At 45.3% G+C, this 23,210-nt stretch overlaps 1 protein-coding gene across 12 annotated transcripts in view; it reads left to right on the forward strand.

Annotated features, from left to right (window-relative positions):
* Window positions 1-97: 97 nt before the first annotated feature.
* The window catches only part of ZC3H7B (zinc finger CCCH-type containing 7B), a 52,623-nt gene continuing 29,510 nt past the window's right edge, over window positions 98-23,210 (forward strand). For 5 of the 12 annotated variants that reach the window (XM_080393026.1, XM_080393027.1, XM_080393032.1 and 2 more), the window contains exons 1-8: window positions 98-738; window positions 10,271-10,331; window positions 12,263-12,296; window positions 12,676-12,873; window positions 13,740-13,898; window positions 17,213-17,293; window positions 18,828-18,887; window positions 20,285-20,327. In XM_080393026.1, the coding sequence (XP_080249152.1) occupies window positions 729-738; window positions 10,271-10,331; window positions 12,263-12,296; window positions 12,676-12,873; window positions 13,740-13,898; window positions 17,213-17,293; window positions 18,828-18,887; window positions 20,285-20,327 (646 nt within the window). In that variant the 5' untranslated portion in view covers window positions 98-728. The other 7 variants (XM_080393035.1, XM_080393029.1, XM_080393031.1 and 4 more) reach the window with 6 other exon arrangements.

The following is a 23,210-nucleotide window of genomic DNA, read 5'->3' on the forward strand; positions in this document are numbered from 1 at the left end:
TGCTTCCCCCTTCGCGATTGGATGCGCCGCGTGACGTTACGGGGGTGCCCCCGCCCCGCCCCACGCCGGATGCCGTCGTGCCGCAGCCGGCCGGCCTCGCCGTGCGTGGGCGGGGCTACGGGGCCCGCGCGGCGCCGCCACCCGCGGGGCACGGCGGGACGTGCAGTCCTGGCGGGGAGTACCCGGCATGCCTGGCGCCGAGTGCGTCCGTGAGGTGGCATCCCCGGGCCTGGGCCGCGGCCTGCACGGGGTCCTCCGCCACCCGCGTCTGGTGGTGCGGGTGAGGCCGTGTGATGCCGACCCGTGTCCCTGCCCACGGCCACCCCTGCACCTGCCTCTCCAGGGCGCGGGCTCCGAGGTGCGGCAGCTGTGCCATTGGTCTCAGAGGGCCGAGTGGGTCTGTGGTGTGCACCCCAGCCCCTGTCACAACAGGCGCTCAAGGAAGATGTCGCCGGAGGAGCTCTGAATTGCTCTGCAGGCTGCCCGGATACCCACAGATGAGACATGAGTGCCGCCTTCTGTGAAGCCTTGTTTAGATAATGGCCCTGCAGATCTCATCTTCGTACTTGTATGTAATAGACAAACCTTTCTGCTAAGGAAAGCGGTTCATCCAGGAGTGCGCAGTCATCCCTACTCAAGGACGCAAAAGGCATCAGTTCGCTTGACAGCTTCGTGCATACATTGTGTGTGACATTTTCTTCTGGAGTATAGAAATAAAAGTACATCTGATGGGACAAGGTGAGCTGTGCATACACCTGCTTGTTACAGCAGTGTTTGCGCAGGTCCTCTTAACCCAATCTCTCCTCTCAGAGTGCAAACCTACAGCTACCATTTCCAGTGGCAGCTGCAGATACCTGGTGAGATCAGTACTGAGGTGGGTAATAGGCTGGATTTATTCTATTTGGTCCCGAAATATTGTAAAGGCATTTTTCATTCTCTCATAGTTCTCCAAACCGTGGTTTTGAGAAACGATTCCAAATGCTTATATGGACCCAGGAAGACTGTCACTAATTGGCAATGCTGGGTGACCTGGGAGACTATGTTGAGGTTGAAGGGCATGGTAGACCTTCTTTGTTCTGGGGGAATACAAAAAGCAATTAAGTTTCTTTATGGAGCATGACAGCTGAAAGAATAAAAGCCATAAACTGGTACAGCAGCCAGATGGGAAAACTGAACAAAATTTAACCCATAAATAATAAGAGGAGTTTCTCTTGCAACTAAAAGAATATTATGAAGCTGAGGCACCAACTAGATTACGGTTGTATGTGAGAAGCATAAAGTTGTCAGAAAATGTAGAGCAGGTGAGGGAGATAAATTAGTGTGATCTTGAGAAGGAGCTTGAACTTGAAAAACATAAGCAAGGTACTTGGCACTCATTATTCCTCATGATCTTTAGCAATAAACAGGATCATATTAAATACCTCTGATTCCCTTCTCTGTTTTTCTCCCAAATATTGGCTAATTACCTGGGCCAGAAGAGTGAGAATAAAGTTAACTATGGATGCAGCTATATTGGAATTAGGGTGTACTGTGCCCTTGCAGAGTAGGTCCATAGATTCATTCTCCCTAGAATAGCTTTGCAAATCAAAGTAATTTTTACAACACTGTAACTAGTTCATAGCAGGGATTGGCAGCGGTTTGTCTCTGCTGACTGCCTGCACATGAAACCTTGACAACCATGCTTACAAATTGTGAAAAATCTTTGTGTTAACTGCTAAGGAAAGATGTTATTTCATGAGGAGTGGTACATGCTGGATCATGACCTTGCAGGACACCTCTCAGTCTTAGCAAAGAAAATTGGGTGGGAGGGAAGTATAATGTGACATCTGATTGGGAAATGTAGTCTTGAAAATGAATGTTCTTGAATTAAAAAATAGTGCTCATTCCAGTATAACTCTTGATTGTGTGTAGATTCTGGTTTTGTTCCTCTTTCTCCTCAGCTCCTCCTAGGCTGCTGCCTTCTCACCCAGCTGTGATGTCTTGCCTTTCAGAGGTGCTTCAGGGTTGGAGGCATCCTGGGCCTCATTTGATGCTTAGTGGCTCTGTGAGACTGCCCTCCCAGTGTGCCCTGGCATGTCTGGTCTCCTCATGTTTACTTTTCCCATGCAGGCCTGTTCCACCTGTCTTCTGCCCAAAGCCACCACCCCTCAACAGAGACTGTCATTTAATGTACATTTTGGCCAACAGCTTCTACAGCAGAGGCCCATCTTGGTTACACTCTACTCATTGTCACAGTGTCATTGCCTTAAAATAAGAGAGAACCAATCTGCTGAAGAGATAATAAAAATAAACATTGTCTTAGCCATTAATAACAGCAATCTTTGGATCATAATATCTAAAAAAAAGTTCCTTGTGCTTAAATATTGTGAAGAGCGTAAGACAGTGTTCTCCAGTGTCATATGGTACATTTTACAATTCACAGCCTATATTTCATAAATTATCAGTTTATTGTGTTGACAGAGCTGCCAGAAGCCAATCCTACTCAATATAATAGAGTTTTTCCTTTTCTGATCAACATGTTTTAAATATTAAACAACTTCAGTACACTTCAGATGATCCCTTCTACCTGCCTCTGAATCTTGTCGGAGTTGCTTAGCTGCAAAGCAGAAAGGGACACTATTTTGGGTCACTGTAAATAGAGGAGCGAGACACTGAGGAATAAACATATCACCGATTACACTGGAAAAGAGGTGATAATTTAACCCAGCGTCAGTCTGGAAATGATGGTCTGATGGCAGACAGAATCCTTTAGGGAGAAAAAACCTATCCTACCAGGAAGGCCAGGCTGGGAGCTGAGCATAAACCTCATTTCAGAGGATTATTTGAAGTTAATGGTCGTGCAGCTCGGCAGGGGTGGACGAACCCCCTGTCTGTGGTGATCTGTATATCTCTGTCCTCACAACCGTTTCCCATGATAGAATAACGTGCTGGGGGGCCTCAGCTGACCATCCGCAACTGTGTTCCTGGGGCTCTGCTGGTATGGGCTGCTCTGGAGATTCAGTTCACTTTCTAGAAATATTGAGGGATTTGGGACGGAAACAAGCCAAAAATCTAGTTCCAAGAAAGTGCCTAAACTCATATGTGTGTACATAAATATGAAAATATATATGCATGTGCATACATATATCATAGTATAATAGTATATAACATAATAGATATATAATAGTATATAATATAATAATAACGTTATATGTACACACACTGCATATTTCTTTCCACCCAAAGATTTATGTTTTCAGAAGATCTTATTTACAGGGAACCCCCTCAGCAGTGCGCAGTGGACTAGGTAAGGTCTGGCTGAAATAGATAATTGCTGTGCCATAAGCAATGGCTCTGGCCCCCTTCCAGCAAATGTATGCGGGTGGGCAAAAGGGTCACTGCTTCACGTATGTGATAATCCCATGGGGAGGGGGGGTCTTGTAGTTCAGTTCATTGCTGCGCTTCGCATGCATGTATCCACTCTGCAGAGGCAGCTTTGCTTTCTTTTGGGGTATATTTTATGTATCAGCAAAGGCAACCAGGAAGAAGAAAAATCTTGCATTAAAATAAGAATGGAGTCTCAATTGCTTAAGCACTTTCATTAATTTATTTTTTTTTAAGCGTAATTCACCTTAAAGAATCTCAAAACCAACCACAAGGGAAAGATTTGTGAATTTTTGTAATGGAAAGCGGTAGCCTCTAGGGCCCAGAGGATATGCAGGGAGGCATTTTCTCTTGCTGGTGCAGCTCAGAGCGAGCGAGCGAGACCTGGAAATGAAAGTAAAGAGATCAGGAGGCACATGGAGGGAGCTGCAGGGGCAGCCGATCCAGAAGCAGAATGCTGCCTTCTATAATTAAATAGCACTTACTATTATTATTACTTCTAGTAATAATACATTAATAATATCTCTAGTAATACAATACTATTTATCAAGGAAAGTTTATACATAGTGTGTGGGGAAACCCGAGGAGAGGTGAGTCCTTTATTATTATTTTGGGGGGATTATTTTTGTCTTAAACCGATTTCGTGTGTGTGTGTGTGTGTGTGTGTGTTTGTGCGTGTAGAAAGGGGTGGACTCGAGAAACAAGAAAATGTGTATGTTGCCTCATTAGAAAGTAAAGGTTTCAGATAGTAACTGCATGGATGAAATGTTGTGTAATTGCAAATGTAAAAAAAAAAAAGTGGTGAAAAATAATATGGATGAGATTGTGAAGCTAACCCCTTCTTCCGCTGAAAATGTGGGGTTTGCAAAAAAATAATTGTCAGAGATCCTAATCCCACCCCCTGAAAAAAATGTGGTAGTAGTCTAAAAGTGAATAGCTACGGGAAAAGCCCCTGGGTTTATATGGAAAACTTAGTATTAATTGCATTTGTGCCAGGTTGTGGTTTGTAGGTTTGAGAGCTGTGTTCAGGTCTGTTATTTAGGCTGCAGTTTCCCCCTCTTGTTTGGTATAAACCCCATGAAGCAGCAGAGAAGCTCTCGTGAAATAGCTTTTCAGATGCATCTTCCGTAGGGGCTTGTAAAGTTTATCTAATAAGAAGGTTGTGGGATTTTTAAATTTTTTTTTTTTCAAAATTTTTAATGCTTTAGACAGTTTCCGGGTGGCAGGGGAGGTTATCTTTTTTTTTTTTTTTAATCTTAAAGCTGCCTCCTAGACTCTTGCAGATGTGTGATTTTTATTTCAGCGGATGGGGGGTGGGGAAGGAGGAAGAGTATGTTTTGGTTTGTTTTCCTTTTCCCGGAGAAGTCTGGATAAATCCTACCGCGAGAGACCCCCCCAGCAGGGCTGGGGTGGCGGGGATGCCGGGTTGCTGGCGCCCGGCTGCGCCTCGGGGGGTGCGGGAGGCGCCGCCGGCCCCTCTGCGTCCTGGCCGGCCGAGGTGGCGTTTATGTTCGCGGCGGCCGCTAGGCGAGGCCGGGGATCGGCGGCCTAGTGCGCGGGGTCGGCGGTGAGCGGGAGGCTGCCGCTCCACCCGTGTGGGTGCCAGCCCCGGGATTTAATTTTTAAAACGAGGCAGCGGAGGGCGAGCTCGGTGGGCATGAAACCGAGAGCAAGTGGCCGAGGGATGGGGAGCATCACTGTCGCGCCCGCACCTCGCTCCTTGGCCGCACCGCGGTGCTCCCCGGGCAGGGGCAGGGGTGGCAGTACACGGGGGTGTTATGCGTGGGGTGGCCTGCAATACATGGGGTGTTATGTGTGGGGCACAAGGCTGAAGAGAACAGAAAATGGGGTGATGAGGGCAGGAGTGGTCTCTTGAGGCTTTGGCCATCACCTCTGGCCCCCTCCCGGGGAAACTTATGGTCACTGGTTTTATTTTCAGCTGGGGGTGAGTGGGTTGTTGCCACCTTGCCCTGCATTCACAGGAGGTGTTGCTGAGTGAAGCTGGTGGTGCCCCGATGACAGCCGCCCCAAATGGTGTCGTGGGGCAGGAGTGAGACTAGTGGGGCGCTGGGGTGTGGGAGACCAGTCATGGAGGTGCCTTGGGGTGGCTGCTGTATGGAGGGACAGGGTTGTCAGAGCTGGCGGTGGGGACTCCTGATAGCTGTGGGCTGTGAGAAGCGTTCAGACCCGGGGAGGGGGGCATGGCAGAGAGCAGCCACAGGAGTGAGCGGGAACCCATGTTTGTAGTGAGCTGTGCAGCTTGTCCTGTGCTCGGTGTGAGCCTGGTTACCTGTCCTGCTGCACCACTGAGGTGGCCAAACTGCAGCCAGTGCAATGCTTCCGTGGTGCAGCCCCCCATGTGCTGCCCGGAGGAGGGTGCACATAGCCTGGGGCTGAGCTCCTATCTCAGCTCTGCAACCTGCCACTTGCATCTTGGCGCACTTATTTCTGGCTGAAACGTTATAGTCAAAGCCAGGAAGTCGATCAAGTGTGAACTCGTTGCCACCCCAGAAATACAGTATGAAAAACTTTGCCCAAATTCAGCTCTAGCAGGGTTGGGAATAACACCCAGGCCCTTGATAAGGTAAACTCAAGTATTTGCGTTCATCTTGTAGTGTCTTGTAGAGCGTATCTACCTAGTTTGTGGTTGAGTCACCCTGTTTACTGGCTCGTGCTTCCTTCTGAAGGCAAGAAAACCATTTTGCCTGACTGCAGCATTTTATTTCTGTCTAGCAAACAGTTTGTAACTCATTGACAAACTACACGAATAAAGTCCTTTCTAGATTTTGAACCAGAGAGGATAAACATCTCCGGACTGAAAGGATAAGAGCTTTGAAGTGGGAATATAAATACTGTGGATTCGAATTCTGCTGGTGATTTGAGCAAACAAGTCTGGACAAACAGATTTGGTGGGGGGAAAAAAAAGGGACGCTTAGGCACACTGCTTCATAAAATGTTTTCCGCTGTGTTTCTAAAAATATTTAGAAGACCAAGAAAAGAAAAGCTAAACAGACTCTGAGCTTACAATTAATTATGCAGTAGCCATGGTGTGGTGTCAGCAGAACTGAGGTGTTGCACATATGGGTGGCTTGCCATGTGTTGGGTTTGCTGGCATGATGAGTGTGCAGCTTGGTCCAAGGGTCAAATGAGACTCAGTGAAGAGGCTGGAGTGATGAGGGGACTGAGTTTGCCAGGGAGGTGGCAGGGAAGGAGGTATGAAGAGCAGAAGGAGTCCAAATGATAGCCTCCAGCAGTGGTGTGGCAGGCAGGACAGGGGAGATGTTTGCCATGCATGGAGGAGGGTGCTGGTATGGAGTCAGATGCAGAGGGAAAGGTGCTCGTTCTCAGGATATGTGAAAGAAGTTCTTAGGGCAGTAGCATGCAGTGTGCGTTTTGAGGGTGGTGCCATGAGAAGATGAGTCTTATGTACAAAGTCATGACATAAGCCTGAAGGCGTGACAGAGCTTTAGCAGAGGAAGCTGGTTGCCCACTTGTAAGGAGAGAGGAGTATGGGGCAGTATCAGGGAGCAACAGTCTGGAGCAGAGGAGGTCAGGCCTGTGGGTTATGTCTAAAGAAGAGCATGGAGGGTCATGTGTTGGAGAATGTTCACTGTGGAAGATGAGGGTAGGACTGCAGAGAGTAAACAGCGTGCAGGGCATGGCGGGTTTTTTTTATGAGGGTTTTGTAGCAAGAATCAAAACTGCTGCTGGGTATTGTGGGACTTGCAGAGATGCAGTAAGTTGGTCAGCCATCCACATAAAGCAAGAATGAAGATACACGTTGGATGCTGTGGCAGTGGTGGTGAGGACAGAAAAAACAAGGGGAGATCGAGGATACAAGAAAGAGCTGGGTAACTCTAGGAAGCAGACGTTCTGGAGCCTTTCCCTGTAGTCTTTTGGCTCCACTCCAACTTTTGGTCAGTAATGGATGAATGCCCTTCTCTGTGGGCAAGCAACAGTAACTAGTTCTCATTGTAACACACGCTCACATCCTGCTGTGTAGGATGTTGTAGCAGTGGGTTCAGGGCACCTATGAGAACAGGTACTGATCTCCTCTTTGCTCCTTGCAGTAGCATTTCAAAAGCTGAGTTCAGAAGCAGAAGTTGAAGTGGGCTGTGCGTATCAGAAGCTTTTTGAGGTGATGATCTGTTTTGTGGATATACACAATTGTGAAGGTGTGCCACAACATTTTTGGAGTGCAGCCATTGCTTTGTAATGACCGGACAGTGTTAAACTGCTCTCCCCACAGTCACCAATAATCTCCCTTTCCATCAGATCCATGGGCTGCCGCTTCACTTTCCTGACTTCTGTTCTCTGTCATGGCTCATGTCAGAGAGCAGCAAAAGCCAGGTTGCTCCTCCAGAGAGGATAAGCTAGTAGCCAAAGGTGATGTCAGCCACCAGTAGTGCCCTCACTAACTAGGGTACAGTCCCACTGTATCTGAACAGCCCAGACAGAACAAGATGCTGATAGCAGGGATCCATCAGCAGTCTCAAAGAAGATGAGGTGGTGAATTGGGTCCAGGATCCACCCAGCACCCAGCAAGTCCAGCAGTAGGAGATGGTGCCAGAGACAGGATTGGAGACAAGCTACCAGCAGTGTAGGGCCAAGGTTTGTCCAGGAGATAGGACTGAGAACAGGTCCAGCTACAGTACAGCTCAGACAAGACAGTATGCCTAGACCCGAGCTGAATTGGAGCTCCTGGACCATGGGCAGAGGGTGCATGTGTGGAGGTCCGATGTGAAGCTGTTTGGGGCATTTCAGGCACTTGGGGACCAGAGAGCTAGAAACCCCTCCTTCCTCCCTGTGCTTTCCACTAGGACTCTTTGTGAGGGTCCACTTGACTCTTTTGCCCTCTGCCCCTTCATTTATCTCTTGTCATTTTCCGTGGTGGTTTTTCCCCCACCCTTGTCTCTTTTGGCCCTTGCACTTCTCCTACAGTGCCCTGGGGTTGCTCTGTCCTCTTTCATGGCTTTCATGCTGTCTAGATGGAAATGGTTCCTACTGCTCTTCTTCATCTTGTCCCTTTTCTCTTCTTTTGCCTTTGCAGAATTTCATACAAGGAGACGTATCAAATTAATTGCCTCTGTCTCTTTTTCTACCCCTCAAGCCTGTCTGCCTGTAGCATTAGTAATCATATTAACCTCACTGTCTCCTTGTTAAAATTCCTTCTTTCTTCCCGATTGCTCATTATCCAGGCTATTTATAAATCATTCCAGGCCTTCTGTTGGTGTTGTACTGAAGTCTACCTGCATCACTTCTGTTAAAAGCCTTTGCAGAGATACTGATCATCACTCACCTTCTCTGTTGGCTTTCCCTTTCTTGCTGCACTGCCCATCCTGTTCCAAATGCAGCTGCTTAAGATCTTCTACCTGCTGCTCGGACTAGATTGCTCTCAGATTTAATGTGTGATGACTTACGATCTGTACAGTGTCACTCTCAAGCTCTTGCTTCCCTCTGCTACCACTTCTTTCTGGTCTTTCACTCCTGCCTTTCCCCTTCCCCCAACTCTCCTTCTTGGTAAAGGGCAGGTATCAATTCTACATTTTGCATGGTGCAGAGCACAATCAATAAGGGCTTGCTGAATTGTCAGGATTGATTTTCACATACCTTAAAGGTCCCTTCACCCTATTTCAGACTGAATGTGATATAGATACTGTAGAACGATAAGGATGGTCTTAATCTAAAAGGCAGCTGGGCAATAATGCTCTCCAAGCTGTTGTAGTGTAGAGAAATTACTTTTGTTTTTCTTGTGATCCCCAGGCTGGGAAGGTACAGAGTCTTCAGCTCCATCTCATCTCAGTGTTTCTGTGCTTGCTGCCTTTGTCCCCAAATGTCTTCAAATGCTGAGCATTGTTTGTAATCACAGCTGGTTGGTAGCAAGGCTGGGAAATTTGCTGTCACCAGCAACTCTTATTTTGCCACAAAGCATCATCCCTTTTCCCCTTTCTTATTCTTTTCTTGTATGGCAGACCTGTGTGCCTTGGGGAGAGGTCAGACAGGAGCCGTTCCAAGATTTGCTTCCAACTGCAGGGGATGAAGCTCATGTATTTTATGGTGTGATTCAAGTCCATTTTAGTTGAGAAAAGGGACATTACTCCAAAATGGCTCTGTCATACTACTTATTTGTCTGTGCTTGCAGAGACCCATTTGGTCAAACCCAGACAAGTTATTGCACCCATTTGTGTCCCTGACTAAGTGGGCATAACTCTCTCTTGAGCCTTCCTCAGACACTGCCCATCCCAATTTAAAACAGCTGCAGGATGGGGCCCTGTTCCCTCTCCAAAGGAGCATTCACAAGTCTGTGCTGCTCTTGCCTACTGATTTTCGGCACAAAATTTCCCATTACATAGATTAATCTCTGTCCTTTCATGTGGACCGTGACAAGCAATTCCATCTCCTTCCTTTGTGTCCCTCTTTGTGATATGCCTCCACACACCTTTTACAGATTACTTGTTTCATATGTCATGCAGTTAAAGCTGGGCTAGATAAATGGTGGTTAAAATTGCTTATCATGGGAGGGTCCCAGCACAAATTCCTGAAATGACTGCCAGTGCAGAGGGAATGTTGATTATTACTTTATTTCCCTTTCCTAGAAGGCAGTCATGACAACAGTTGGTTCTCATTGCTTTATTTACTGGCAGCCTAAGTAGAGAGCTCAAATTGAAGTCATTCCTCTTTGCCCATGTATCCTGGCATGTGAGAAAAAGCAGATACTTGGTAGTGAGCTGCTTGCTGTTCTGTATCTGCAGTGTGGATAAATCATGGGCTTTGGTGTTCGGGCATCTGGTCTGGAACATTTTGTTAGTAGTAAATTCAGGCACACACGAAATAGTGTGCTGCTTAATTGTCAGCAAGACCTAAAATTACTCATTTTGTGTTGTTTCTTTTTCTTCTTCCTCTGCAGCAACTATAATGGAGAGACAGAAGAGAAAACAAGAAATAGAGAAAGGACTTCAGTTCATTCAGTAAGTGGACAACCTCATTGTTTCCTGTGGCTTTGGAGGCAGTTGGTTTTGTATTGAGGATGGCAGAAAGTGAGTTCCTCTGTTCCCGCTTTGGGTCTGCTGCATGGGAAAGAGATACTGGTCCTGAGGATTTTCACTATGATTCTTCAGGGTGCTTCTTGTCCTGCCAGCTCTCTAAACCCAGAATTCTATCATTTTAATTTCCTAGCATTTTGCTGTCCACTGCATTTCCAGGATGATCTTTATAGTCAGCATAATGCTAATAGTACTTGGACCTTTTACTTCATCTTCAGTGTGAAGATCTCAAAGTGCTCTCTCAACAGGGTTATCCCACCTTTCTTAGGAAGGAAGGTAGTGTTTCTGTTTTGTAGGTGGTGAAAGCAAGGTAAATGACTTGCCAGGTACCCCATATGGTGCCTATAGGAGAAATAGATGACCTAGGCTCTTTTACAGTTGCCAGTCTAGTAGGTGCCTCAGGTCATTCTTTTGTGAATATCATTTGGCCTTTTAGGGCTTTAAGTGGTTGCTTTTGTAGTATTTGCAAGTCCAAGTACTTCCTTACAAAGTACTGTAGTAGTGTTTTTTCCTCCAATGTTTGAGTTAGTAAAGGCTTCAGACTTGGGTCCAGGTTCCGTGATGAGTAAGGAAGAGCAAGATTGTAATCAGATTGGTTTGGGGTTTTTTTAAAGGTCTGCTTTGAGTCCTGCAGTTATTGTGACTGAAAACTGTGCCTCTAAAATAGGAAAAAAAGCCAGATCTTCCATATTGCATATTTGTATCCTGTGGCATGGCAATGATATTTTCACCCCTCTCTGAGACTGTGGCACTGATAACCCAGTTTCAGAGAGACAGTTGTGAAGTTTATTTTGACAACATTTATAAAAATGCACCAGGTTCCTGGAAAGAAAATTATTTAGAAATACGGGGTGGTGTTCATGCATCTGGAGTGTATCTTGAACTCTGAATGTCATTTGTTGGCTTGTTTTGATGTGAAAGAGGTAGTCCAATTTTACAAGCAGCATGAATGTTTCTTACAAAGCCATGGCATTTCCTGTACTTAATTTTAAGTAGATGAGGATTAGATTAGATGAAATCTAAAAAAAAAAAATTTTCTCTGACTAATAAGATTTTTATACAATGTTGTATTTCAAAGGTGAGGAGAGCTATGGAAGGTGCTAAGGATTTCTCTAAAGCCTATTGTTTTCTCCTTTAAGAGAAAAAATAAGTATATGTGGACCAAGCCTGGATGTCTTGGATGGTCTGATTTGAAGAACAGAACCTTCTGAGTCTCAGTGCTGTTGTGGGGTAGGTGTTATCCACACAAGCACTGCCGGTTTTGTGGCGCAGCCTGGCAGCCTTGGCCAAGACAGCTGGAGTGGAGTTAAAAGGCCTCCCAAACCTACAATGTTTTCTCCCTTTCCTTTGTGATGTAGGCTTAAAGGCATGTGGCTGAGTTAACACAGAGCAAAGTGATCGAGCATTTATCACTGTATGTCTTTGGTCTCACAAAGGATTTGAGGAGGTCTTTGAGTGCCAGTCTGGTGCCTCTCATTAGAGCCAGATGCACTTAAATTAAGTTTGTATTCTCCATGTCAGCCTCTCATGGGATTTTCTCGAAGATTTTTTTTCAGATGGCTGTCTAAAGGCACTTTACAGAGGATCGTGTATGTGCAGAAAATAGCTGAGAATAAGATTCCTCTACTCTCAAATCCCTTTGGGACCTGACCATCTCTTGACACCACTGTGGCCACCACTGAATATAATGCTCCCTAATTGTGTTCTTTTTGCACCAGCTGCCTTTGAAGTGATAAAATGTTCAGTAATTTACTGAGATCATCAGCACAAGACCAGAAAGATGATTTCTTCTTCAGACAAAAGCCCTTGTTTGCATGGATGCCTCTTTCATAAGCATTTTCTCTTCTTTTTTTCAGGTCCACGTTACCCCTAAGACAAGAAGATTATGAGGTAATGAAAATTTTTTTTTTCTTAAGTTGGGAACCCTCTGCTTAGCAAGATTTGTTCTGTTGCACAGCCATTAGTTTATATACCAAAAGTGGAGAGCATGGAATGGTCTGTCACAACTTGTCTGTAACTTAAAAGTTTTAAGGTTCTGACAATGAAAGTTTTCAGGGAAAGGAGAAGACACTTGAGTGTTCAAGAAGGAGATTTGACTGGATTATTCTCCTCTATTAAAAGACTGATGTTTTACAGGAGCGTGGGGAGGCAGGAGAATCTTGGTGGGCAGGAAGTTTGCTAAAACATATGGAAAGGAATGGGAAATTGGGAAGCCTCTCCTGCCTCTGAATATCCACTTCAGTCTATTTGCTGTCTTCCTACTGTCCAGGCCTTTTTGCAGAAGCTGGTGAGAAACCTGTTTGCAGAGGGCAATGATTTGTTTCGAGAGAAGGATTTCAAGCTTTCGCTGGTACAGTATGTAGAAGGGCTGAATGTGGCAGATTATGCAGCCTCTGACGAGGTGACTATCCCAAAGGAGCTCCTGTGCAAGCTGCATGTCAACCGGGCTGCCTGCTACTTTGCCATGGTGAGTGCCTTCCCAAGTCATTCCCAGGGGCCGGGGAGGACAGCATGGTTGCAGTGCCATGCAATTGGAAAAGATGTCAAGAGGGGTTTCGATTGGTTTTGTCTGCTCCCTGTTCCAACACTGGAGGAAATGACAGACAGAAAACTCTCGTATCTCCCCACTATTGTGGTGTCTTGCAAGAGCAGAGGAAGGATGTGAAGGAGAGGTGGTCAGGCCTGAGGTGCTGACAGTAGAGTTCTGGTCCACGTTGGTGAGGAGTTAGTACAATCCAGTGCCTTCTGGCACGGAGTATGTCTCTGGAATACTGTTTGAGTATTGCTCTGGAGGCTCCTGCATCCTCAAGTGAGGCACTGGAAGACAGTGAGAAGGCTTTGGGTCTTGATGGAACTTTCAGCACACGTATGGAAAAGGATTCTGAAATGCTCAGGCTCTAAAAGGCTGCATGCTTCCATTTTCCTAAGGTATATAACAGCTTTCTTTTATGGCACAACCCTAGAGCAGGTCTGTCTTATTCGTAATGAGGCTGAGTACCATGTGGAAAAATTAGCAAGCAGTCACATAATCAAACACTGTCAAATGTAACATGCCCAAGGCAGAGGGGCAGACAAGATAAGGTTGCTCAAGCAGCCTTAATTTTGGCATTCACAGACTTTGGAGTGTTTTGAGTTTTCCAAGACTTAACAAAGTGTTGTATTACTCTCAGTTTTGTGTGTTTGTATGCTGCTCTGTGTATGAAGTAATATATGTATTTCCAGCTGCCTCTTGTGTTCCTGTTTCCTGCTGGGAGATAAAATGTTTGCATTCACACAGAAGGAGGGGTTGGTCTGCTGTGCCTCAGCTGACTCGAGGTGGTCTCTTCCATGCAGGGATTGTATGAGAAAGCGCTGGAAGACAGCGAGAAGGCTTTAAGTCTTGACAAGGAGAATATCCGAGCACTCTTCCGGAAAGCCCGCTCCTTAAATGAACTTGGAAGACACAAAGAAGCATATGAGTGCAATAGCCGATGCTTGCTGTCCCTCCCACATGTAAGTTTTTGATCAGTTTAATCAACTCATCTTGATTTCTGTGGCTCACCACCTTCCTCCTCTGTAACATGCTTGGTATGAGACCAGAGGATAGCAGAAGAGGAAGCTTGGCTGTTCCTGGGAACATGCTTATGCTCAGAAATTCTGTTCCTCTGACTTGAAGTTGTTTGACCTCCCATGTTTCTTCAGTCCAAGTCACCTTCTACAGATAGTGCCAGCCAGAGATACCGGTTAGTTACAGCAGGTTGGTGGCCTATTTGTGAAGAACAAAACCCTACCCTAACAAAATGTGAACTAAGGCCATGAGATTGTTTAATTAGCTGGGTTTATGTATTTCTAATGGGTGTTGCTACAAGCATAGGACAGTAGGACAAATGGTAACTGGAGCACTGGAAGGAAAACGTGTATACTTTCCCTGTTTTAGATTAAAATGTCTCACCTTTTATTTACTGATAGCTAAGACAAGCTGATAAAGCTTTTTATTTCTTGAGAGACATGCAAAGGTGTCCTTGACATCAAATATCATAGTTATTTTTATGTTCACAGGTGTGTAAATTTTCACATTCAGAGGGGACTATCTGCATGTACTAGGCCTTAGATATTTCTTGACAATACTTTTGTTGAGTGTCCTTTTAGGCCAAATATTGAACAGGAAAACAGATTGTGATTAGACAGATTCTAGTGAGCACTGGTTGTCTTTGCTAAGTTTGGTTCTGATCCGTTACAGTAATGCTATTAAAAGAAAAATGTGTCTACTTCAGCAGGACAAGTTAACTTTCCTTTATTATTAGTGCTACAGAAGCAATCTTAGAAAGGCTTGTTAGCAATTAGTTATTCCTTTCATATAGCTTGTAAAATTAGTTTCTTTGACTTGGCAGAACAGGGTGACCAAAACATACCAAAGGTATCATGTTAGGGGAGTTTCAAAGGACTGTTTTTTAAACAAACCTTTTTATAAAAAAGCCCTATCTAATACATGTGTTCATGTAAAGCCCTATCTGGCTATATTTCACATTGCAATTGAACCACTTAATTGAATTTATTTTTTAACCAGATACTTATGTTTGCCTATCTCCCATTATTATCATTACAATTATTGTGGTCTACAAACACTTAAACTTCTCTGTAGCAGGAAAGTTCAGGCTTACAAACTCCATACTCAGTGATCTGCATTCCCTATTCTAAACAATTCAGTCTTGTAAATTAAATGCCCCATTGCCTTATTACGTGATTAACAGAAATCATAAGCCTTGTGTGCATTAAAGGCAAGTTATGCTATCCATCATCTCACTCTTGTTTCCATTGCACCTCTGGAGCAGATAGGTACTTCCAGCTTACATTACTGTAACAGCTGAGAACTTCATTGTGGTCAAAGCAGGCCGTGTATTAAAATTTCTGGTGTTAAAGGATCTGACTCACTGTCTAGCAAAGTTAACTTGTTTCTGGGCGCAAATACTCAGTGCTGCTAGTTTGTAGAGGTTCCCAGCATCATGAAGTTGATACTCCTCTGTGGTATGCTTTTATTGTTATGGCATGGGGGGTTTTAGGGTGTGGAAGGAGAGCATATTGCATGCCCTTGTTGAGCATCCCCTCATTTGGGTGGGAGGTAGCAAGTGCGTGGGTGGCATTTAGCTGAGAGAAGGTTAAGCTAAAGGAAGATCTTGAGGGTGGCAAAGAGCAGATAACCCCTCACTCCCAAACCTCAGGCCTGCTGACAAAAAGGACAGTAATTAACTATGTGTTGTTGGGAAGGGAAGTGGAGGCAGTCTAGAGAGAAATACATTCTTGATCTTGTCGAGGAATCTGAGAAGACATCTCAAGAGTTATGTTGGCATGTGGAGTTGGATAGTGTAAACCTGGTAGGTATGAGATCAATGAAAGAAATTACATCAGAGGTCTTTCTGGTGAGTTTTCCATTGAGAGCAAGAAAATGTCAGGCTTCAGAGGACACCTGGGAGAGTGTTTGGAAAGGCAGAATTAACAGAAGCAAGCAGAGCAACAAAGACATGATTGGTGTTAGAAAGATCTGAGAGGTGGAGGAAAGTGAGGAAGGAGCAGTGACCATGAGATTTGACCAAGAGGAGGTCTCTGAAGGGCGCAGGAACAGTTTCAGGAAAAGAAGGTATATCCTGAAGGTGTGTCAGATGGGGAGAGAAAAGGAAATGGACAAGACAGATTTTCTCTTCACTGAGTTCAGAGAAGATGGTGATAAGACCAATGTTGAGTGTGTGGGGAGAAAGTACAGTCAAGAAGTGGCACTCTAAATCAAAGGGAAAAGTTACTGATGTTGTGGCTGGAAGAACTAGAGGCTAGTGAGGGGCTGAAAATGAAAGGATGAAGCTACAAGGAGGAGGAGGTTGGAAAGACCAGCATGGCAAGTAGAGAGAAGGGAGCAGGCTTCAGGGTTGGAGATGAAGGAGGAGATGTTGGGACATTAAGGAGGGATATCACAATAAGTAGAGCAGATATTTCTTTTCTTCTTTGAAGAAACTGTTAAAGTACTGCAATACTTCTGCAAACCGGGAGAGAGAGGAAAGCAGATGGAAGGAGTTGCTGGTGATAAATAAGTGAAGAAGCTTGTGGCAGGTTGTTAGTTCAAGCAGAATTGGAGAGGATGGAGCAGGGCTATGGAGTGTGGCCCAGAACTTTGTCTAAAGCCCACAGTGTTGTGTGAGTGGGCACGGGCAGTGAGTGGGAAAGGATGGTAAATAGCATGCAGCAGGGAAAGCAGAAGGATCTGCTTCATCAGCCAGAGATGATGAAAATGGCTTGTGGCTCTTAAGTTGGAAACTAAGACTTGGTTTCAGCTTAAAAAACAAACAAACAAACAAGCAAAACAGGATAGTGAATACTCTACATATCAAAACTGGTTATTAACTCTGAGGCTGGCAGAGAGGGAAAGCATACAGACTCCTTCGCAGACGTGGGGACCTCATGGAAGCTGTATCAGCCCCCAGCAGCCAGCCTTGGCAGCCCCTCCAGCTATCTTGCCAGCAGGAAAGTGAACCCTGCTTTCGGAGAGTGGGTGCTTTCTTGGAAGCAGACATTTGATTCTGATTTTCTGCAGCATCTAAAGAGCATAGGGGAAAGCACCTAGTGCAACCTCAGTATCTCAGCAGGGCTGAATGGCAAGAGCCCTCAGGTCTGCATGGACTCTTTCTCCTAGGGCTGCTCTGGCAGTTGTCCACCTGCAGCTGTCTACAAGTGAGGCTTCTTGGCCCAGCCCAGTGTGGATAACTGCATTCCTGTTTTATTTGATTGTATATGCCACAAAGGCAAAACTGAAAGTGTCCTGCCAATGGTTTTGTCCCTAGGATGAAAGCGTGACGCAACTGGGACAGGAGCTTGCCCAGAAGCTGGGACTGAGGGTTCGAAAAGCATACAAAAGACCTCAGGTATGACTTCTTTTTTCTTATAGGCTGTCCTTTGGCTCTTCCAGGTTTCCTTTTGCGAAAATGATAGGTGCTGCTCTTTAGTTACAGACACATGTACACTACCCTGCAATCTCTCTAACAGGCTGCTGGCTACCCTCCTTGTCCTGACCCTTTGATTCACTTTGCCTTGATCCGTTTGTAACCCCATTGCTGCTCTGTGCCTACTGCCAGGGTGTTTCCTGAGTTCCCAGCTAAGCCAGGCAGAGCCAGGCCGGTGCTGCAGGAGAGGCCTCTGATGCACTGGGAGCCTGTGTTTTTTGGAGGAGGGGGACATGTGGCTTGATCCCAAAGGAGTTTTTGCATCACAATCCGTTCCCTGTTATGGAATGAGAAGGGTAGGAGCCTCTGCTGCATTGGAGGCATGGCTGGTGTTGTAGTGCGATGGGTCACGAAGGGTTCCTGCCCCATATCAAGGCGTACATCTTCTTTGTGGTGTGGGAAAGGGTTGCGTTTTGGCAGAACAACAGGTACACATCTGGTCAGATGCTAGGAAAGAAGGCAGCAAAAAGTGAGTTGTGGGTCCAGTTAATTAACACCAGTGGCTGGATCCGTAACTGGGCCCTACAGAGGCTGCTGCCGTAGCTGCGGTCCTGACGGTGTTTCAATGTATACCCCGGGACGGAGCTAGAGGGCGTTGGGCCGCTGCTAGCACTCTGGGGTAGAGCCGCCTTGGTCATGTGAAATCCCAGGATGTGTTACCAGGAGCAGGGAACAGCAGCTACTAGGCGATGCTTAGGTTTGCATTTGCATCCTCGGCCCCATGTGCAGCGGTGTGTTGAACAGCCGGCATGTTCCACCTCCAGAGAGGCACCCCTGCTGTATGTGGTGAAGTGATTGGTGGGCATCCAGTTTGCAGAGAGCTTTTGGGGTAAATTTGGCTGTAGCATCTTTTTTCTCTCCCTGACCGACCTCACATGTGATTCGCCTACCCCAAGTAAACCTTTGACATTGTAGCAACAATCAACACTCCCAACAGAATTATTTTATGTCAAAGAAAGAGAAGTTTTACACAGGAATGTTTTTTGTAGCCATGCCACCTTTTTGCCGCTGTCACGTTACTCAGCTGTGATGGGCTTACTCCACCTGTACATTAGAAAAAATGAAAATTAAAAACTCAAAAATGTTTTTACTCTTTAAAATTTAGTGATTGGTATTTTGGTAACACCTTGCTATCTCTTGGTTGACTTCCAGCTTTCATTCCAGTGCTGTAATGCCTTCCCGAAGTAGTAATTTCTTAATGAAAAGACAAAACCTTCTGTTCCTGCAGGTTTTTTGCTTCCTGATTGTGTGCTGGGTATTGAGTGTTTTGCACTGAGGTGTCCAGAACAAATATATGGCCCTTTCAGTTTTCCAGAAACTGTACCCTTGTGTCACAGTGGTATGCCTTTCAGGGTGGCTTTTATTTACAGGCGGTGCCTGTATTGTAACCCAGCTTTACCTAGTTTATGAGCATTCATGGGCTGTCTGGGTTCTAAGACCTCTCTCTTCCTTGCAGCAGGAATTGGAAACATTCTCGCTACTCAGTAATGGCACATCAATCAATTCATCAAACCAGGTAGAGTTTGTATCCTGTGGTTGTTACTGTTCATGGATTGAGCTACTAAAAAGCTTCACAGTTTTATTTACATGCAGATTTATAACTGTCTTGTAGGATTTAAATGTATGCATTAGTGTTTTCTGCTTTTAAGGAATCTTACCAAGGAAATGAATTTCTTTGAAAATTTTTCTAGTGACAACATTTTTTATGTCAGTAATTAGATCACTGAAAATGGTTATTTTTCTTAGTTATTGTGAATGTTTGCTTTCTCTTACATTTTAATTAAGCTTTAGTTTTCAAGTTTTTACATAGTTAGGGCAATGCAAAGTAAAAGAAAGTGCAACTGCTGAAGAAATACAAAGTTAAATCAAGTGAAGTACTGAGCAAGGTACATACACAGTTTATGTATTCTTTGTATTGTCCTGTCACCTGGGAGATCCAGCTTGAACAAGGCACTATACAAATGCTAAGATAAAATATAAGAAATTGCTGATTTCCTTATTCCACCACTAGGCAAAAAAGACGCCAAACACTTGCTGTTTTTACAGGCTATTTGGTACTTCATGCTATTCCTTAAAGCAAACAAACTATAAAACTGTAAAAATTGTCATTTTGTACAAGATGGGATACTAAAGAATTAGTTTATCTCCCACTGTTCAGTGACTTGCCTTAGCATGTTTCTAGGAAAGCCAGTCAGCTTTCTTTAATAGTTGTACCTTTTCATTTGAAAATCTTGTCCTTTGCAAGAAATGAAAATAGTGCAAAAACTAGAAGTTGCAAAACCTATTGCAGTAGGTGCAGTATCTCAAGAGTAATGCTTTATTTGTGCCTTTTTAAGCTTGCACTGAAAACACATATACTTACCTCTGTTTATGTTTCTGTAAAGCGTGGGCTCATTTTATTCCTTGCCTGGAGCTCCAAGTCAGCAGTTGTCTTGGCTGAAACCCTTTCCTGTTTTGAGGTTGCTGTAAAAGTTTGTGGTTGTTAGATTGCTAAATATGTGAACTAAGAAAGGAATGTTGTATAAGATCAGGCTAATTGGATCTCACACTGCATGGGGGTGACCAATTGATGTGTCCTGGGACTTGGGGCACAGTGTTCTCATACACACATGAAAAACCTTTTTCTATGTACAGAATTGCTCACATGGTTGGGTATTGTGCAGGACTGATGTTCCTTTGCAACAACAAGGTTTGTCCACTGCTGGAGATTAAAATGAATGGGGTCTTTGGATTAATGGCCTCTTAAAGTTCGTTGGGTTTACTGCTCTTGCACTGAAAGAGGCTGTGAAGGAAAACAAAGGGCCAGATATATTTCTGAGTATTAAAGAGTCTTATCTGTGAAGCGTGAATATATTTTTAAAGATGAATTTCTGGTGATACTTTTCTCTCCCCTTTTGTACACCCTCTTTGTAGAGCACTTCCAATGGATTGGGTTCAATAGATGACATTGAAACAGGTAAAGACATCTCTGGTTTTTATGGCTTTGGTAAGGTATCTGACCAGGTTAACAGGCCTGAGAGGTTCATCACCTTCATGTCTCTTCTGTGCATTCCTGGCTTTGGTAACTAGGAGGAGGAAAAGGGTGGTGGGAAGCAGAAGTGTTTTTCCTGCAGAAGAGCTTTTTGTCCAGGCCTAGTGAGGGACAAGTCTGGGAATTAAAAGGGTCTGCTTTCTTCTTGAGCTTGGCAAAGCTTCTGAAACTGTGCTCGCAGCCAAAACAGTCCAGATAAAGTGAAGTTAAGATTGTAGGTGGCTGTTTGTGCTCTGAGCGTGTATGGTCCTCCAAGACGTTGAGGTGGAGGAAATGAAAACAAAGAGGGTTGGGCGGGGTCCAGAGAGAGCTGTGTTCAGGATTAGGCACCCAGGAGGAGCAGAAGAACTACAGGGTTGCTTTTCTCATGCCAGGAAACAAGTGACCTTAACTCTGCCCCTGTAGAAAGGCTTGCTATGTGCTTTGCCCTTTGTTGTGTGTTGGAGCATTGAACTCATGCCTCTGAGCACATCAGTCTTTGTTCCTTTGAAAGGTAGCTCTGTGTGTGAAGGTAAGTGTGAAGTCTTACTACTGCAAGTAACAGTTGCTCTTTTTATAGAAAGAAACTAATTTCGTTATTAGGGTGCTTTGGAAAGCATGTTAGTTCTCTGTTGAATGTCGGTTCAGTAACTGACTGCTATGTGCCATCATGAGTCCCAGCTCTGTGAGTTAAAAAAAAGTTTTTTTCACATTATCTTGCCACTAAAATGAACTGAACTCCTACTGCAGAGTAAAGAGTGACGGCATCCAGTAAACTCTTTATCTAATCAGGATTTGATGTAAGAGCAGCATGCCATCTTTGCTGCAGTTCAGGAAGAAAGAACCTTTATCACTAGGAAATCTTTTCAAAAGCACTGAAATTACATATTATCCCTTTTCCCTGAGAGCGGTGTGCCACCAGGAGGGCTGTGGGTACTGGGTACCTTGAGAGTTTCATATTCAAAGCAAGCACCTTTTTTAGCAAGGTGTTTTGTTTTGTTGTTTTGGTTGGTTTTTAAGATGCAAACTCCTGAAGCTCTTTCCCTCATGCCTTGCTTGAAGTCATCTGATTAACTCAGCCCTGCCCAGATCATGGCTCATATTTGGCTCAGTATGGCCTTTGGCCAGCTAATGCACTAGGGAACCACTGCTGTTTTGGGAAGTGGAGCTAGAAACAGGGCTTTTAAAAGCACTGTACTTGCCAGTCTGGGACAGGCAGGTGTATGGCCAGAGAAGCCACCACGTGGGGGGCATGGTGTTGAGGGACTTGGTTCAGCGGAGCAGATGGACAAGACCTTCACTGAGCTACAATTGTAGTAATAATACAGGGGGTTAGTGTCACGGCAGTGGGAGAAATCAGGAGGAGGCAGGTGTGTCTGTGATCTACTAGAAGGCTGGTTTATTTTTTTAAGATGGAGCAAACATTAGGTGAATGCAGGAGGTGCGTGAGCCTTCTGGATGAGAGTACCTGAGATGTGGGGTTGTGGCTGGCGAGTAGGGTCAGCAGATGGGGTGTCCTGAGGAAAGAAGGAATGGAAAAGGAGAGATAAGGGAAAAGATTGGTCAGAGGGGAATGGGAGGAAGTGATTAAAGGAATGGCAGGGTTTAGGTGGACAGGGAGAGGGGAGAAGACATCTCCCCTCTGCCCCTTGCAAATCGAGGAACCTGTTGATCTCTGCTCTGCTTGCCCTTCACATGCACTGAGCTGTGGGGTGTCCCACATTGTTCTCTGCCTTTTGGTCATGCATTCAGCTTTTCAGGGGTTTAGGTCTCTCAGGGTAGGGTATATGAGGGCCTCTTTCCTCTACTTCCCAATTTCAGTGGGAACTGGAGGACCTCATTCATTATTCAGAGAAGGTCTGAACTTCTGGATTCTTTGGGGCCCTGTCATCGTGAACCCTTCTGCTTCCCCCTGCACGTGTCCCCGTCCCTTCCAGCATGTCCTGAACTTCTTGTTGGCCCCTGGAGGGATCTTGACAGTACTCCAGATTTAAACATCTGAAAAATGGGAAGGCACAAGCCATCCCTTTGTACTCAGGGAAATCTGGCTGAGCTACCAGCAATGAGGCCATCACCGAGGGAAACTGGATGGCTGGCTCCCAAATGCAGCTGGGGGGGGTCTGCGCCAAAGGCAGATGAGCTGAGAGAAGTCACTGCAAAGGGGGCATGGGGTTGGAGCCGAACCTGATCTGAGGGGCAGCTGCAAAACTAAGGACATTTACAGCCTTCCTTGAGGCACTGACTGTGGGGAATATGTCCGTCTGCAGCACTGAAAACCTGTGTTGGATTCCATAAGGTACAACATGCTTTCCTTCAATTGCTGCATGAGGCTGTGGAGAGGGACCTGTCTGTCCCTTGCCGCTTCCCCTTGCTTTCCCTGCTTTTTGTCACAGCTCAGCCTCCAGTGCCTTGCACAGTGACCTTGGCTGTGGTCCACCTGCGTGGACCACTTACAACAAATGCCAGAGGAAAGGTTGCAGGGAGTGGTGGTGTACACCTGGTGGGGTTAGAGATGGGCCAGCATGTGTGTGTGTGGTGTCTACTGCTGTTTTGTTCATGACTTGGGGGTTTGCAGGAGCTGCTGATTTTCTGAGCTCTCTAAGAAGGGCAGCAGCGCCGTCCTGGGTCAGTGAACATGCAGTGTAGAGGATAGCCACATCCAGTTAGAAAGGGATGGCTGAGTTCTTGTGGGGACTGGGTGAGCAGAGCTTTTCTAGACAGGATGCAGCATTTCTTGCTCAGCAGCTTGTCTAGTTTCTTTTCTGTTCTTATTAGTCTTTCTAATAAATGCTATTGTCTCCCCTTTCAAACTTTGCCTTGCTTATATCC

The sequence above is a fragment of the Falco punctatus genome, assembly GCF_963210335.1.
Source record: "Falco punctatus genome assembly, chromosome: 6".
In the NCBI taxonomy this organism is placed as follows: domain Eukaryota; kingdom Metazoa; phylum Chordata; class Aves; order Falconiformes; family Falconidae; genus Falco; species Falco punctatus.